At 38.6% G+C, this 14,005-nt stretch overlaps 1 protein-coding gene across 4 annotated transcripts in view; it reads left to right on the top strand.

The window, feature by feature from the left end:
• Positions 1-14,005, top strand: part of LOC149311395 (adhesion G protein-coupled receptor B3) — a 640,955-nt gene that overhangs the window by 601,096 nt on the left and 25,854 nt on the right. For all 4 annotated transcript variants that reach the window (XM_089530992.1, XM_089530991.1, XM_089530988.1 and 1 more), the window contains one exon: positions 1,771-2,414. In XM_089530992.1, the coding sequence (XP_089387118.1) occupies positions 1,771-2,414 (644 nt within the window). The remainder of the gene's footprint in view (positions 1-1,770; positions 2,415-14,005) is intronic.

Here is a 14,005-nt window from a genome sequence, read left to right as displayed (position 1 = left end):
TAAAAAAGGAAACAGTGTGATAAATTTCCAGCTTCCTCTAGATCCTTATAGATAATGCGCTTGAGAAAAACTTATTGTAAGCTACTAGAGTATCCAACCTTCATGCATCACAGCTCCTGAATCTACAAGCATGTACTGGGTTTGGATCATAGTATGCAGTGACATTAGCACCATGGTTTCCTAAAAAGCCTTTGAAAGGTTGCTTGTGGTAGGAATGGTGATAAAAACAGAAGATTTTTCAATCTCAATAAACATATCTTTATCAAAATTCAGGTGATGTGATGCCCAATTAGAATATGTTTATAATTCTTCTGAATTAAATATAAATTGTTGTCATTGAATTCCATCTTTCCCAAATTTTAAGTGGTTCCAAGTTCCTTTTTGTTTCTGCATGCATAAAGGTTTATCCTCAGCCCTTTGCTTTGCAGACAAATTGGATGAGAAAATATGGAGGTGTATGGATAGTCTTGTGCCTAATCTTGTGCCAGCCATGAATAGTTCCATACAGTGCACTAGATCACTGCATATGATCCTTTGAAGCCAGTAGTTCATTACCTTGCATATTTAAAAATGCATTCCCAGGGTTATTTGACTATAAACAGTTGTTAATTTTATCTTTTGGAAGAATGACTTCGTTCTGAGCCTTTATTCATTTGTTGGTCTTGTAGGTTTTAGATGGATTTTGGCTGAATCTACTTTGCATTACTATAGCACTTTGTTACCATTTCAACTGACATGGCCTCTTTCTGTGGAATTATGAGATCTGTAGTTTCATGAGCTATTCAGAATTCCTTACCAAAGAGCTCTAATGGCATAATTTAGGGGTAGGGGGTCCTCTGGAGAATTCTTAACAGCTGACTGACCTCAGGATTCTGTAGCATGGAACTATGGAGTTAAAAAAGGATCACACAGTTATAATGGTGCAGTGTGGATAAGAACATACAGACTGAGTCTAACTCCTTAATGGTCATGTAAATGTATTATTCTTTTCTTTTCTTTTTTGAAGAATTCATTATTAGAACCCTTTTTTAAAAAGGAAATAAATCAATTTGAAGAAAAACAATAGTTTTAGGGCAGACTTTCTGTGCTGAATTTAAAGGATTTAAATTTTACTTTTTAAATGAGAGATTTAATACAATGTGACTGTGGGTGATTTTGACATGTGGGCTTAGAAGCAGTGCAATAACTAGCTTTTAAAAATTGTGTTTTTTCCATTTTGTTAAGTACTATGCTGTAAGGAGAGTTGAAATGGTCAAGCCTGCTTTATACATATCTTTTCTTCAAGGAAAAATATTCTTGTTTAATTGAAAATGGAGTGGCAACTACATATATCTTAATAGAATAGTGATCTCCATGCATAACTCTGTGTAGTGATGTGAGTTCTGATTTTTGGGGTTCTATTAACTTCAGCCATCAATACAATGACCAACTCCTTAGAGTTTTTCCTTTCTCTCATGCCATAACCCCAAATGCTAATACTTTTCTTCGATACAAACTGGCATTATTGAATAGATTAATGTACAGATGAGGAACTACAGCTCATCAGATGTTGCTGGACTGCAGTTCCCAGCATTTATGTCCATTTGCTATGCTGGCTAGAGGTGCTGAGAGATACAGTCCAACAATATCTAGAGAGCTTCTTTTTGTCCCATCTATGTCTTAAAGCTTGTCCTACCAAACTCAGTTGGGGTTATAAAATCTTTGCATCCAGAGTGAAAACTCTCACTGCTGGCCTATTAAAAATGTATGTTCCTGCTTTCTAATTTCCAGTTCTCCATAAGGACATTGGACCATGCCGAGCAGCAACGATAACAGGGACCCTTTCTAGAATCTCCCTGAATGATGATGAAGAGGAGAAACCAGCAAATCCAGAAGGAATGAGCTACTCAACATTGCCTGGGAATATAATTTCTAAAGTTATCATTCAGCAGTCAGGAGGAATGCATATGCCCATGAGCATGAGTGAACTGGCCAATCAGTGTCTGAAAAAGGACAACACAGAGTTACGGCGGACTGTGTATTTATGTACTGATGACAACCTGAGAGGTGCAGATATGGACATAGTCCACCCTCAGGACCGAATGATGGAGAGTGACTATATTGTCATGCCCAGAGGCTCCGTGAACACACAGGCATCTCTGAAGGATGACAGCAAGTTGAATATAGGCATGGAAACCTTGCCTCATGAAAGGCTTTTGCACTACAAAGTTAATCCTGAATTTAGTATGAACCCCAGTGTAATGGACCAGTTCAGTATGAGTTTAGATCAACATCTCCCTACCCAGGAACACATGCAGAACTTGCCTTTTGAACCTCGCACAGCAGTAAAGAATTTCATGGCTTCAGAGATGGATGATAGCACAGGATTAGCAAGGAGTGAAACTGGATCAACCATATCGATGAGTTCTTTGGAGGTCAGTAACATAGAAACTAAGTGCATGCTGCTCTAGAAGTATTATATAGAGACAGTCATGATTCTTAGATCTGACCCACCTGCCTGTCACTCATATTAGCAAAGAATCTTATGGCATAGGCCCACAAGTGTGGCTCTCTCAGCTACATGAATGATACTCAACATATTTCTAGCAGAACGCTGATCTGATGACAAAGGGCTTGCAGAATCAGCCATATCTCTGTGGTTCACTGATATGTTACGCATTCATGGAGGGCATATCTATCAGTGGCTGCAAATCATCATGGGGCATCTGCCATTTGAGGTCCAGAGGCAGTAGGCTGCTCAACCTCCAATTTTAGGTAGCCACCTATGTCAGAATCTCATGGCTTTTATGTCCTCGTTGTGGACTTCCTAGAGGCATTTGGTTGGCCACTGTGGGGAGTGGGATGCTGGGACAAATGGGCCTTTGATTTTCTCCAGCAGGGCTCTTCTGATTTTAATTATTAAAACAATATTAAACAATAATTAAAACAATAAGTTTTAATTATTAAGATGTTCACACCAGTAGCACAGGTTTGTACTATGAGGAAACAGGTTCCACACTACTAGGTATGTGCGTAAGCAGGCCCTTTCTGTACTAACTGAATGGAATATTTTTAATACAGATTTCATCTTTGCAATTTCATCTTTTATATTTCCAAGTCAGTTCCTCTTTCATAATACTGAACTTGATTTGTTACCTAGTAAGCAGTTCATAACGTTTCAGCTGTCATTTTTACATTGTTACCACCTTAACATTGTTGAAGCCCAAGACACATGCTCATACTTGTACACAGACACACACCATAACTAAAAAATAATAAAACTTTTATTTTTATCCCTCTTTTCTGTGACGAGACAATCAAAGCAGCTCACAACACATTAAAATAACCACATTCAACATTATGTTCCAAATTCCCCCTTAAAACAGGATTAAACATGATACAATTAAAATATCTATTAATAACACAGCAAAAATATAATGAGGACAGCGGTGGGCTAAAACATGATGTGAGGGATGATCAATCTGTGGCCAGAAACTTTTATTCAGGAAAGGCCTGCCGGAAGAGATCCATCTTGAGCTGGCAATTTGATGGATCTCGTCCTGCAGGCCATTTCATAGTCTGGGAGCAATTGCAGAGAAGGCCCTCTGGGAGGTAGCAGTTAGTCTGGTTTTTAAAGGCTGCAATAGATTCCTCCCAGAGGATCTGAGGGTGCGGGGCAGATTATATGGGAGCAGGCGATCCCTCAAATAGGTTGGGTCCAAGCCATTTAGGGCTTTAAAGGTTATAACTAACACCTTGTACTGTGCCCGGAAACTAATAGGCAGCCAATGAAGAGATTTTAGAATGGGTGTTATTCGGTCACTCCTGGTTTTTCCGGCAACCAGCCTTGCTGCCATATTTTGCACTAGTTGAAGTTTCCGGACTAGGCACAAGGGTAGCCCCATGTAGAGCGCATTACAGAAATTAAGTTGTGAATGTACAACAGTTTCTAGGTCCTTTACTTCCAGGAAAGGGCGCAGCTGGCTTATCAGCCGGAGCTGATAACAGGTGCTCCTGATCGTCGCATTCACTTGGTTCGTCATGTGAAACGACTGATCTAGGAGCACCCCCAGACTGCAAACACAGTCCTTTGTGGAGAGCGTGACCCCATCTAGGACTGGAGGTTGCAACCCTATACCTGGTTTGGGGGCTCCTACTGTAAATACCTTCATTTTGTCTGGATTCAGCTTGAGCTTGTTTTTCCTCATCCAGCCCATTACTGCTTCAAGACACTGATTGAGGGGAGAAATGCCATCTGTCGTCATAGCTGCTGATCGGGACACGAAGAAGTATATTTGGGTGTCATCAGCGTACTGATAACACCCTGCCCCATATTGGGGGTGTGGGGGGAGAAAACTCCATTAGAACCAACTATTATTTTGTTTTGTATTTTCTTTACTATCCCACATAGTTTAAATGATTTTACATTATTTTAGATTACTGATTTTTAATATGGTAGTTTGTTATTGGTTTTTTTAATTGACCATTAGATTATTTTAGATGCACTTTTGAAAATTCATGATATGAGCCTACTTTAGTTCCATGTTGGGGAAAAGGAAATAAATTAAATAAATATTATAGGAGATAGAGCTGAGGAACAAAAACCACTGCAGGAGAAAGGTGTATATTTCCTTTATCTACATTTGGTGGTCCCAGTTCAGATAAGTGTCTGTGTTTACTCTAAAGCAAGCATTGGCAACTGCACAGGGGCAAAGCACATTTCTGAATTCAATCTGCTGTATAGTAGACATTTTGAATCCTAGGATTACATAAGTGTTGACTCACCATTCAATAATTTGTTTAATGGGTTTACAGTAGTCAAGATGACCAGTCTAATTCAGATCTCCTGGTGCCTGGAAGTCTCATATTGTCACTTCTGGTTTTGCTTTTTCACCAGAAACAGCCTTTAAAACAATAAACAAACAAACAGGGTTTGCAGAGTACTGGGAGCAAATCAGCTACAGCGCCCATATTTTTTGCAGCAGTTAGGGCAGTCATTAACTAGCTGGCAGTGATTTTCAGACAATCTTTTCACAATGTGAAGTCAAAGGCTTTCATGGCTGGCATCCATAGTTTTTTTGTCAGTTTTTCAGGCTATGTGGCCATGTTCTAGAAGATTTTCTTCCTGACGTTTCGCCAGCCACAGATCCTGGTGAAATGTCAGGAAGAAAATCTTCTAGAACATGGCCACATAGCCCAAAAAACCCACAAAAAATCTTTTCACACTTTAAAGGCATCCTGTAGGGGTAGGGGGCACAAAAGGTGACTGAGTATAGTATGTAGTTTTGTCCTCAGTCCCAAAGTCCAGAAACAGATAGTGTTTGAAAGTGAAAAAACAAGGTGTCTCTTGAAATGGTATTCTAGGAACAAGAGCAGTAAAAATGTCAACGCTATTTTCTGGAAAGGATGTGTCAGTGCTTGATGGAAAGTAGAAATATTCAGGTTTCTTAGTACTGTCATGCCAACTAATGAATGACTGAGAATTGCTCTGGCAAGAATTTCAGTTTTTTTATACCCAGTAATTCACAATTTAGAGCATCTTGGATTAGTGTACTCCATTCTTTTTGCCAGGATACAATGGCAGCTAGTTTGTGGGTTTGATCAGCATTATCTATGCTTATCTATGTTTAAGTCTGAAAGTCTTAATTGAGGTGAAATGGCAATACAAAAGCACATCCTAGTGCTCTGCCTAGGTTTTCTGGCTGCTTTAAAAGCCATATTTGAGAGATGCTACCAATCAGTGAACAGTCTATGCCATAGAGCAGTGAGCTGGATGGACCAGTAGTCTGTCTCAGTTGAAGGTGGCTTCCTGTGTTACATATTCCTCTTGCCTCCCTGTGATTCTGCCCCTCAGTTTCCAAATCATTTCTCTTCTAAAAGTAGCTAATGATTTACATGTTGTTGTTGTTGTTGTTGTTGTTGTTGTTGTTGTTGTTGTTAACTGCCCTCAAGTCAACCTCAACTCAAGGTGACTCTGTGGTTGAAACATCTCCAAGACTCCCTAATGAGCCATTACTTCTCATTATACGGCCAAAGTATGATAGCCTCAGTTTCATCATCTTGGCTTCTAGCATTGTTCCAAGCTTGATCTGTTCAAGGATCCATTTGTTTGTCTTTTTGGCTGTCCACAGTATCCTCAGGACTTTTCTCCAGCACCACATCTCAATTGAGTTATTTTCTTTTTATCTTCTTTTTTCAGTGTCTAGCTCTCACATCCATACATGGTGATAGGTAATACCATGGCCTGGATTATTTAGTGCTTACTTGTATATCTTTGCTCCTTCAGATTTTGGCTAGTTCTTTCAGAGTTGCCTTTACATTTGAAGTCTTCTTATCTCTTGAGTACAGTTTCTATTCTGATCAGTGTCTGATCCAAGGTACAGGATATCTTTGATTATTTCAATTCCCACATTATCTAGGTTGGGTTTATGTAGGTCCTCTGTGGTCATTATTTTTGTTTTCTTTGTGTTCTGCATTAAGCCTGCCTTTGCACTTTCTTCCTTGGCCTTCCTTAGTAATTGTTCAAAGTCTATGATGTTTTCTACTAGTAATATGGTGTCATCTGCATATCTTACACTGTTGATGTTCCTTCCTCCTATCTTCACTCCACCTCTTTTCTAATCTAAGCTTGCTCCTTATATGATGTTTTCTGCAGTCTTTCCTGATCCACTTTGGTTTATATAATGTTTACTAAATGAACTGGCATTTTGGTTTTCTGGTTGACCAGGAATTTTTAAAACATTAATATCAATGTCAAAGCTTTTTTAAATGACACTAAATTTCACTGGTACCTATCTAGGAATGAGGTACAATAACTAATGGAAAAGTGAAGGGTTAATTTTTAATAAATGTAACCATAACACTAACTAACTTTAGTGGCCTTTTAAATACATCTGTAGCAAATAGCTCTGGATTTTGCTCTACCTGCAAAGGGTGGAAGTCCCACTACAAACATGAGATATAGTTATAGTTATAGATATTTGGCTAGGGCCGTATATTGGTGCAGTTACAGTGGTAATGGAGGCAAAGGTGGTGGTAGTGTCAATTGTGAAAGTGAGGAAAAAGGAAAAGATGGTAATGGAGAGGACAAGACAGTATGAGCATCCTGTTTCTTACTTCCAAAAATGGCTTCAAGTGGGCAGCCTTCTCCTCTCCTTACTAGCACCTCCTTGTGCAAAGGGCAAAAAAGTATCCCTGCTTATATATCAGACCACGTACCAGACCATTTTGCAAGCAATATGTTGCTATTGGATCCTGGCATTAGATCCTGGGCCAATTTTATTTCATTGAAATCAAACAGGTTTACTGGTGGTCCATTCTACGACTTCTGGGTCAATCCACCACATCTGCAGAAATGTCCATTTCTCTGGTATTCTTTTCACAAGTCAGAAAAGAGAGTTGTTTCCATTGGGCAGAATCTGCCATTGAACCTGATGTTGAACAAATGAGAGAAAGATGTGTTCCCCAATGTTCATTCTAATCATAACCTCTGCTATCATGATTGCTTTCTGCATAATTTACATTGCCATTTTATCATCACTTCCATGTAATTAATTAGTCATGTCAGTAAAGGGCACTTGTGTGATTTGTGGCCTCCACTCATCAATTTTAAAATTGGAAAATGCAATACCAATGATTGTTGAATGCATAATAAAAGAGAGGGAAGATTGCCAAGGCAATTAAGGGAATTGTTTAACTTGGAAATTACTTACTAAACTACCATAATACAAATAGACTTTCTAGTTACCATTTTCAATGGAGACTCTGATCAGTTTTTGACTTTTCTGGGCACGGTTTATACTCAAAATATTTTCTGCTTCAATATGCAGAACAGGGATAATGTTGGAGCACTCAAATATTACTTCAGAAAGGAATCGGATGAATTCTTAGTGGCTCTTCTTTGATCCTGTATTTTTGCTGCAAGCATCAAATGGACCTTGCCAAATTACCCAGCTGCAGAAAATGTAGACCAATTTTTATAACTATACTCACATATGAGGAAGGATGCTAATATGAGTCATTGGAAATTCATTTCCATCTTGTTCTGAGAAATGGTTGAATTGGACCCCAAGACCCATGAACAGAAGGAAAACTGACATTAGTATTTTTCTTCAAAGGCGTGTGCAAGTGCTATTTGAAGTAGATGCTACAGCAATTCTCATGCTGCTCCTGGAAGACCTTGTGCTCATGAATGAACATATTTGGGTTAACTTTGGTTTACCTCATATGTTGCTCCAGTGCAAAGCACAAAATAGTATTTATATGAGTTGAATACATTTTTTAAACCAACCCAGGGTTTTTTTTTAAATGTTTGTGATCTGTTATGACAATTATCATCATCATAACCACCACCACCACCATCATCTCTTTATATAGCGCCATTACTGTACATGGTGTTTTGCAAGTAAATGAACAACAAAACAGTTCCCTGCCCTCAGGCTGGGAACCTAATTACGCAGAAGGAAAAGGGAATGGAAATGTGGGAAGAGGTTCTCTTGCTCCAAGGCCAGGGCAGAGGCAGCTGGGATGGAGAAAGGGCCATTTCTTTACTTCTAGGCCCAGACATGAGGGAGCTGTATCTGCCTCTTTTTCTTTCCCTCTGAGCCCAGGGCAGTGGCAGCTGGGATGGAAGGAGGGCTTTCAGGCACTATAACACACATAAATATATATGCAGTACTCACCTTGGCACTACTTTTTAATGGTGGTGAAATTGTGCTCCTGTGACACAAGGGGCTATGTTGACCATAGGACTGCTGTTGGTAGGGTCTCCCATGTTATTAAGACCTGTAGGAGCAGCTTTATTAAGCCAGAAACACCAGTAAATGCCAATACTGTAGTCACTCACTCACAAACCACAAGGTTGTGAATTCAATACCAGCCTGGGGCTCAGGGTTGACTCAGCCTGGCATCCTTCTTAGGTTGCTAAAATGAGTACCCAGCTTGTTGGGGGCAGTTAGCTTACAGTTGTAAACCGCTTAGAGACTGCTCAGAGTGGTATGAAGCAGTATATAAATGAAGCTGCTGTTGCTATTTTGCTAATTGACTGTGTTTTGTAGCTATCAATTTTCTTGTGCATATTTAGGAATGTGACCAGTGTTCACAGTTTACAGTTAATATTGGATGTATTGTTCAATCTGATACTTTAATAGAGTCTAGCTTCATAGATTGTTAGCCCTCTTCTTTTCCTTGGTACTTTGGACATATGAGAAGGCATGACTCAATAGAAAAGACAATAATGTTTGACAAAGTAGAAGGGAGTAGGAAGAGAGGAGGGCCCCTCTGCAGATGGATAGATTCAATCAACAAAGCCACAGCCCTGAGACTGCAAGACCTGTTGATAATAGGATGACTTGGAGGTCTCTTATTCATAGGGTTGTCATAAGTCAGTTGACAGCAGTTAACAACAATATACTCAGTTGTGCTGTGTTATATTCATGTGTTACGAAAGGTTTAGACCAAAAACTAGTCCAGATGCTAAACAAGAAACATAAACAAGATAGCTCCTTTTCTCAACATTGGCACAGTGGACAGGTTTATTCAGATCTGCTGCAGCTGAGAGATAAAAACATGTTCCCTGCTTGCTGCTGAGAAAGGAAACCTGTCTGAGATCTGGGCAGGGAAATTGCCTTGATCTGTTTGTTTCACCTGAGTAGAGGAGGGCTGAGAATAGGAATACAAATTTCCTGTCCATGTTACATACTAAATTGTATGACTTGGGAGGGGGAGTCACATGGAAATTCGTGTGCATTTTTTTCACATATGTTTCCTGATAGGTGCATTTATTTATGCATTTAACCTAATTCACAGATTTTAGTGTTGACTAAAGTTTTAGTCATTCACATTTCAAAATGTGCAAATTGTTCTGTGCCTATTTCTTTCATCTCAAATATCCTGGAAGTCTTGCTGATATGTATGTTCTTAAGGTGAAGTCCAGTTCTCCTCTCAGCCAGCCTCAAGAGATGTAAAAAGGCTACTGATGCCAAGGCTCTTGCATCCAATGGCATTCTTTTACATCCTTCTGTGGGAAGGGTGTGTGTATTAATGTATGACAGGAAGAGAGACAGAGAAGGGGGTAGGTGAAACTTTAGCTATAGTTGAAGAACCAAGGACATGGATCAATGGATTCAAACTACAGGAAAAGAGATTCTACATTAACTTTAGGAGGACCTTCTTGGCAGTAAGAGCTGTTCAACAATGGAATACATTGCCTTGAATTGTGGTGGAATCTCCTCCTTTGGAGGTTTTTAAACAGAAACTGCACGACCATCGATGGGGAGTGTTTTGGTCATGCATTCCTGAATGGCAAGGAGTTGGACTGGATGGCCCTGCTGATCTCTTCCAACTCTATAATTCTATGAAACACCCACAACTGGGCATTTCAATCCTCAGAATTCCTTTCCTGGAGAAATTCCACTAACTCTCCCCAAAGCTGTTTACACAACACATAAATAACCTTTCCTCAGGTTTCCTGCACACTCTCTGGAAGAACAACACAAGTACTTTATATACATGACTCCATAGCTTTTTAAATATAATATTACATGTTTTAAAGAATCTTAGTTGGACTGAATTCTATAAACCATATGAACCCATAGGCTAAAAGGAGGAAAGGTAATTGTTGATGCATAACCATTCTTTCAGGGAGACCTTACCCCAAAATACTAATACTAATACTAATACTACTAATAATAATAATACAAGTGACTTGTAGTTGTCCAAAACATGAGTTCAGGTCAGTACCCACACACATCAGTGTGGTCCATCAGAAAGTCTGGAGTTGTACAAAATGTCCTCCGTTTGGATCATTGGAACATGTTCATCTCTGCCTCACATAGTCCAGAGGTCAAAATGAAGACTCAGGAGTAGTCGTAAACAGGTAATGATGAGAGTAAACCATTATTTTACATTCCACCTGTCCTTACATGAATGCATCCTTGTCTCAAGGCTAAGGTGTCAGCCAAGCACACTTTATTATCCACCAACCATAATATACCTAAGACTTTAGGATTTTCATCTAGCATATAATCACAATCCTGATGTTTTGGTTTTTTTTTTTAAATATATATAAGCTCACTCTCATCTGTCCATTTCCCATCTCAACAGATTGAAGTCAGTTCAACTTTCTTGGCTTCAAAGAAAATCTCTTGGAGTGCACTTCTTCAGTTCAAAGTGTTCAGTTTTCCTGACAAAATCATTTTGCATCCTTTTGAACTGGGTTATGCTTTGAAAGAGCACAAACAGACATTTAAAGCAAATTACTTTAAGCAGTGACTTCCCAGGTCTTTTTGATTCATACATGAAGAGAGGGCAAAAAGTCTGAGAGAAATACAGATTTTTGCTGTGAACTTCCAAATTAAGCATATATCTTTCATTAAATGATTTAGGAAATTGAAAGGCTTTCTCCCCCTTATTGCCTTTTCAGAAAGGTACTCAGACATCCACAGGCAAAAACAGCAGGTCACTCTGAAAAGTGTGGACTAAAGAAAACCCCAAAGCAAAAATATACTACAGTACGCTAAGGCTGTAATCAAGTGTACTTACCTGGAAGTGTGCTCCCCTAAAATGAATAAGCCCTACCAAATGTGTTTAGTCATGTGACAATTGAAAACAAAATCATAATAGAATTTTTCTTGAAAAGTAAGCCCAAAATAACACATTCAGTTCTGCCATGGTGAACCACTAAGAAGTGAAATCAGTCCCTGGAGTAAAAATGCATGTATGTAAAATAAAAACCTTTACTCATAGCCTGCAACACATAAAAATAATAAAAATAAAACTTTAATTTATATCTCGCTTTTTGTTTCCACAATCAAAGCGGCTCACCACCTTTAAAAAAATACAATATATACAATCCCCCCCTTAAAAAAGGATTAAACAATTCCATCCATTAAAATTACAGACGATAAAAATCTAAAAACAATACTACAATAATAAAATAATGGTGGGCAGAGTCTTTACTTGTATATGACTGTGGGGGGAGCGTTACATGGCCGGGATCTATTCCAGGAAGGCCTGCTGGAAGAGATCTGTCTTGACAGCTTTCTTTTTCATACAGTTCTGACTACTGTCAATGCAGTGTCTAAGGGACGTAATCTAAGGGAATCAGCCAGCTGCTACTCCCCACTTTGCTTTTAGTCCTTCAGATGTTACCAGATTAGTATCTGAATGTAGAACTATTATATGTCAAAATTGGACCTGGGACCTTATCACAAGGTCAAAAAAGCTTGCCCTTTCTGAGATACAGTCACTTATGGGATGCAGCCGGGAATTATCGCCTGTAAAATGTCACCGATGCCACTGTGTTTGTAAATCGACTGGCTGAGCATGGCTGGGAGCCAGGATGCAGCTGCCCGGCGACATCGGTGGCATTTCCATGTGATAATTCCCGACTGCATCCCAGAAGCGACTGGATCCCAGAAGCAGTAAGTTGCGCTTTTTTGGCCATGCAATAAGGTTCCTGTTCTTTAAGGGATTTGTAAATAGACAAGGTTTTAAAGATACTGAAAGGGCAACTGTATGCATATTTGTAGAAGTGAGGAATTTGAATGTTTTAGATGTATATATATTTGGTACCAAATGCATAAAGGGATTGATTGCATTGCATTGCATTTATATCTCACCTTTCTTGCAAATGGGGTCTAAGGTGTCTATTTGGATAAGAGAAGAACTTCCGAAATTTATTCTTAATTTATTCAGTAGCAATCAGAATCTGATGTTTAGAATAATCACATTGTGATTTGAATACCTTTGAGCAATTTACTTGTTCTCAGTCATCATTGGCTTCCACATTAGACCCCTTTACCAGTAATAAAGGAAAGCTTCTTCACAATTAGCTGGGAGTAGAATTGAGAGCATAGTTCCACACACCTCTCATTATATGTGTGTTGACAAAGCAATCCTGTTTAGCAGTGGGTTTTTTTCCTGGTGCTAACTAAAAGCTCCTTATTAACACTTTCATCCTGTTGGATTGCTTAGGCTAAGAGATTGGTTTTGAATAGATTAGTAATTATTCAATGAAGCTCTTTTCCTGGTTGTTCCTTAATGTCTGTTCCTGTTGCTGTTGTAAGGTGAGGAAACAGGGCTGTAAGTACTGATGTCTTCCTATAATATGTGTGTATGTGAATTGAAATAGCAAGAGGTACAGTGGACCAGGACCTTCGTGGATAGCAAAATCCAATGATGTTCACATCCCATTAAATATAGTGGCTTATGAAACGGTGTTCCTTATATAAAATAAAGGTTTGCTCTTTGTAATTTATATTTATTTAAAAATATTTTCAAGCCATGGATGGATATGGAGGGCAAACTGTAATAAAATAAAACTGCAAACAAGAAGCATTTAATAAAAGGCATAGTGGATCTCAAAAGCCTCAATAGCAATTTCCCTGATCACAGTAAGCAGAATGGTACCTTGACTACATTTTATTATAAAGAGTTTTTAAAAACCTACAAGCCAGAGAATCTACAGTAGGACAACACAAAACATCCTGGAGTTCAATAATTTGTCAATGATGTTACTTAAATTCTCTATAAAAAGTGAATGATCAAAAAGTGTTGAGTTCAGATAAAAAGGCTAGTTTCAAAGTAATTGTGTACACATGTGATAACAAGAAATCCACAATTTGATGGATGTTGATACTTATTTGTAACACAAAGATTGACAGAAAATAGATTTTCTGACTACCATCATTCACCAGCTTTAGATTTTTATTGTAATTCTAAAATATAAGCTTATACTTTAAGCAAACAGATAAATGGAAGTATCCCTTGTGGTACCCAGAACAGTTCTGAGTTTGTGTACCTCATACATATTTGAGATGTAAAGCACGGCAATATAACAAAACAGCTAGATATCTTTTGGGTATCAAGAGGTGTACAATATTTTTATTTATGACACCAACATCACTCCACTATGACTAGCCTATATTAGTGACTAATAGACTGCAAATCTTATATTCAGTCCACATAAGCTGGGTTCCTGAAAAAGAGATGTGTATATTAAAGGATATTTAAATTGCAAAGGAAG

This window comes from Sceloporus occidentalis, unplaced genomic scaffold (assembly GCF_023333645.1).
Source record: "Sceloporus occidentalis isolate IW3139 unplaced genomic scaffold, rSceOcc1.0.p SCAF_6, whole genome shotgun sequence".
Lineage (NCBI taxonomy): Eukaryota > Metazoa > Chordata > Lepidosauria > Squamata > Phrynosomatidae > Sceloporus > Sceloporus occidentalis.
The sequence above is the reverse complement of the archived record's forward strand: the minus strand, read 5'-3'. Positions and strand labels throughout refer to the sequence as shown.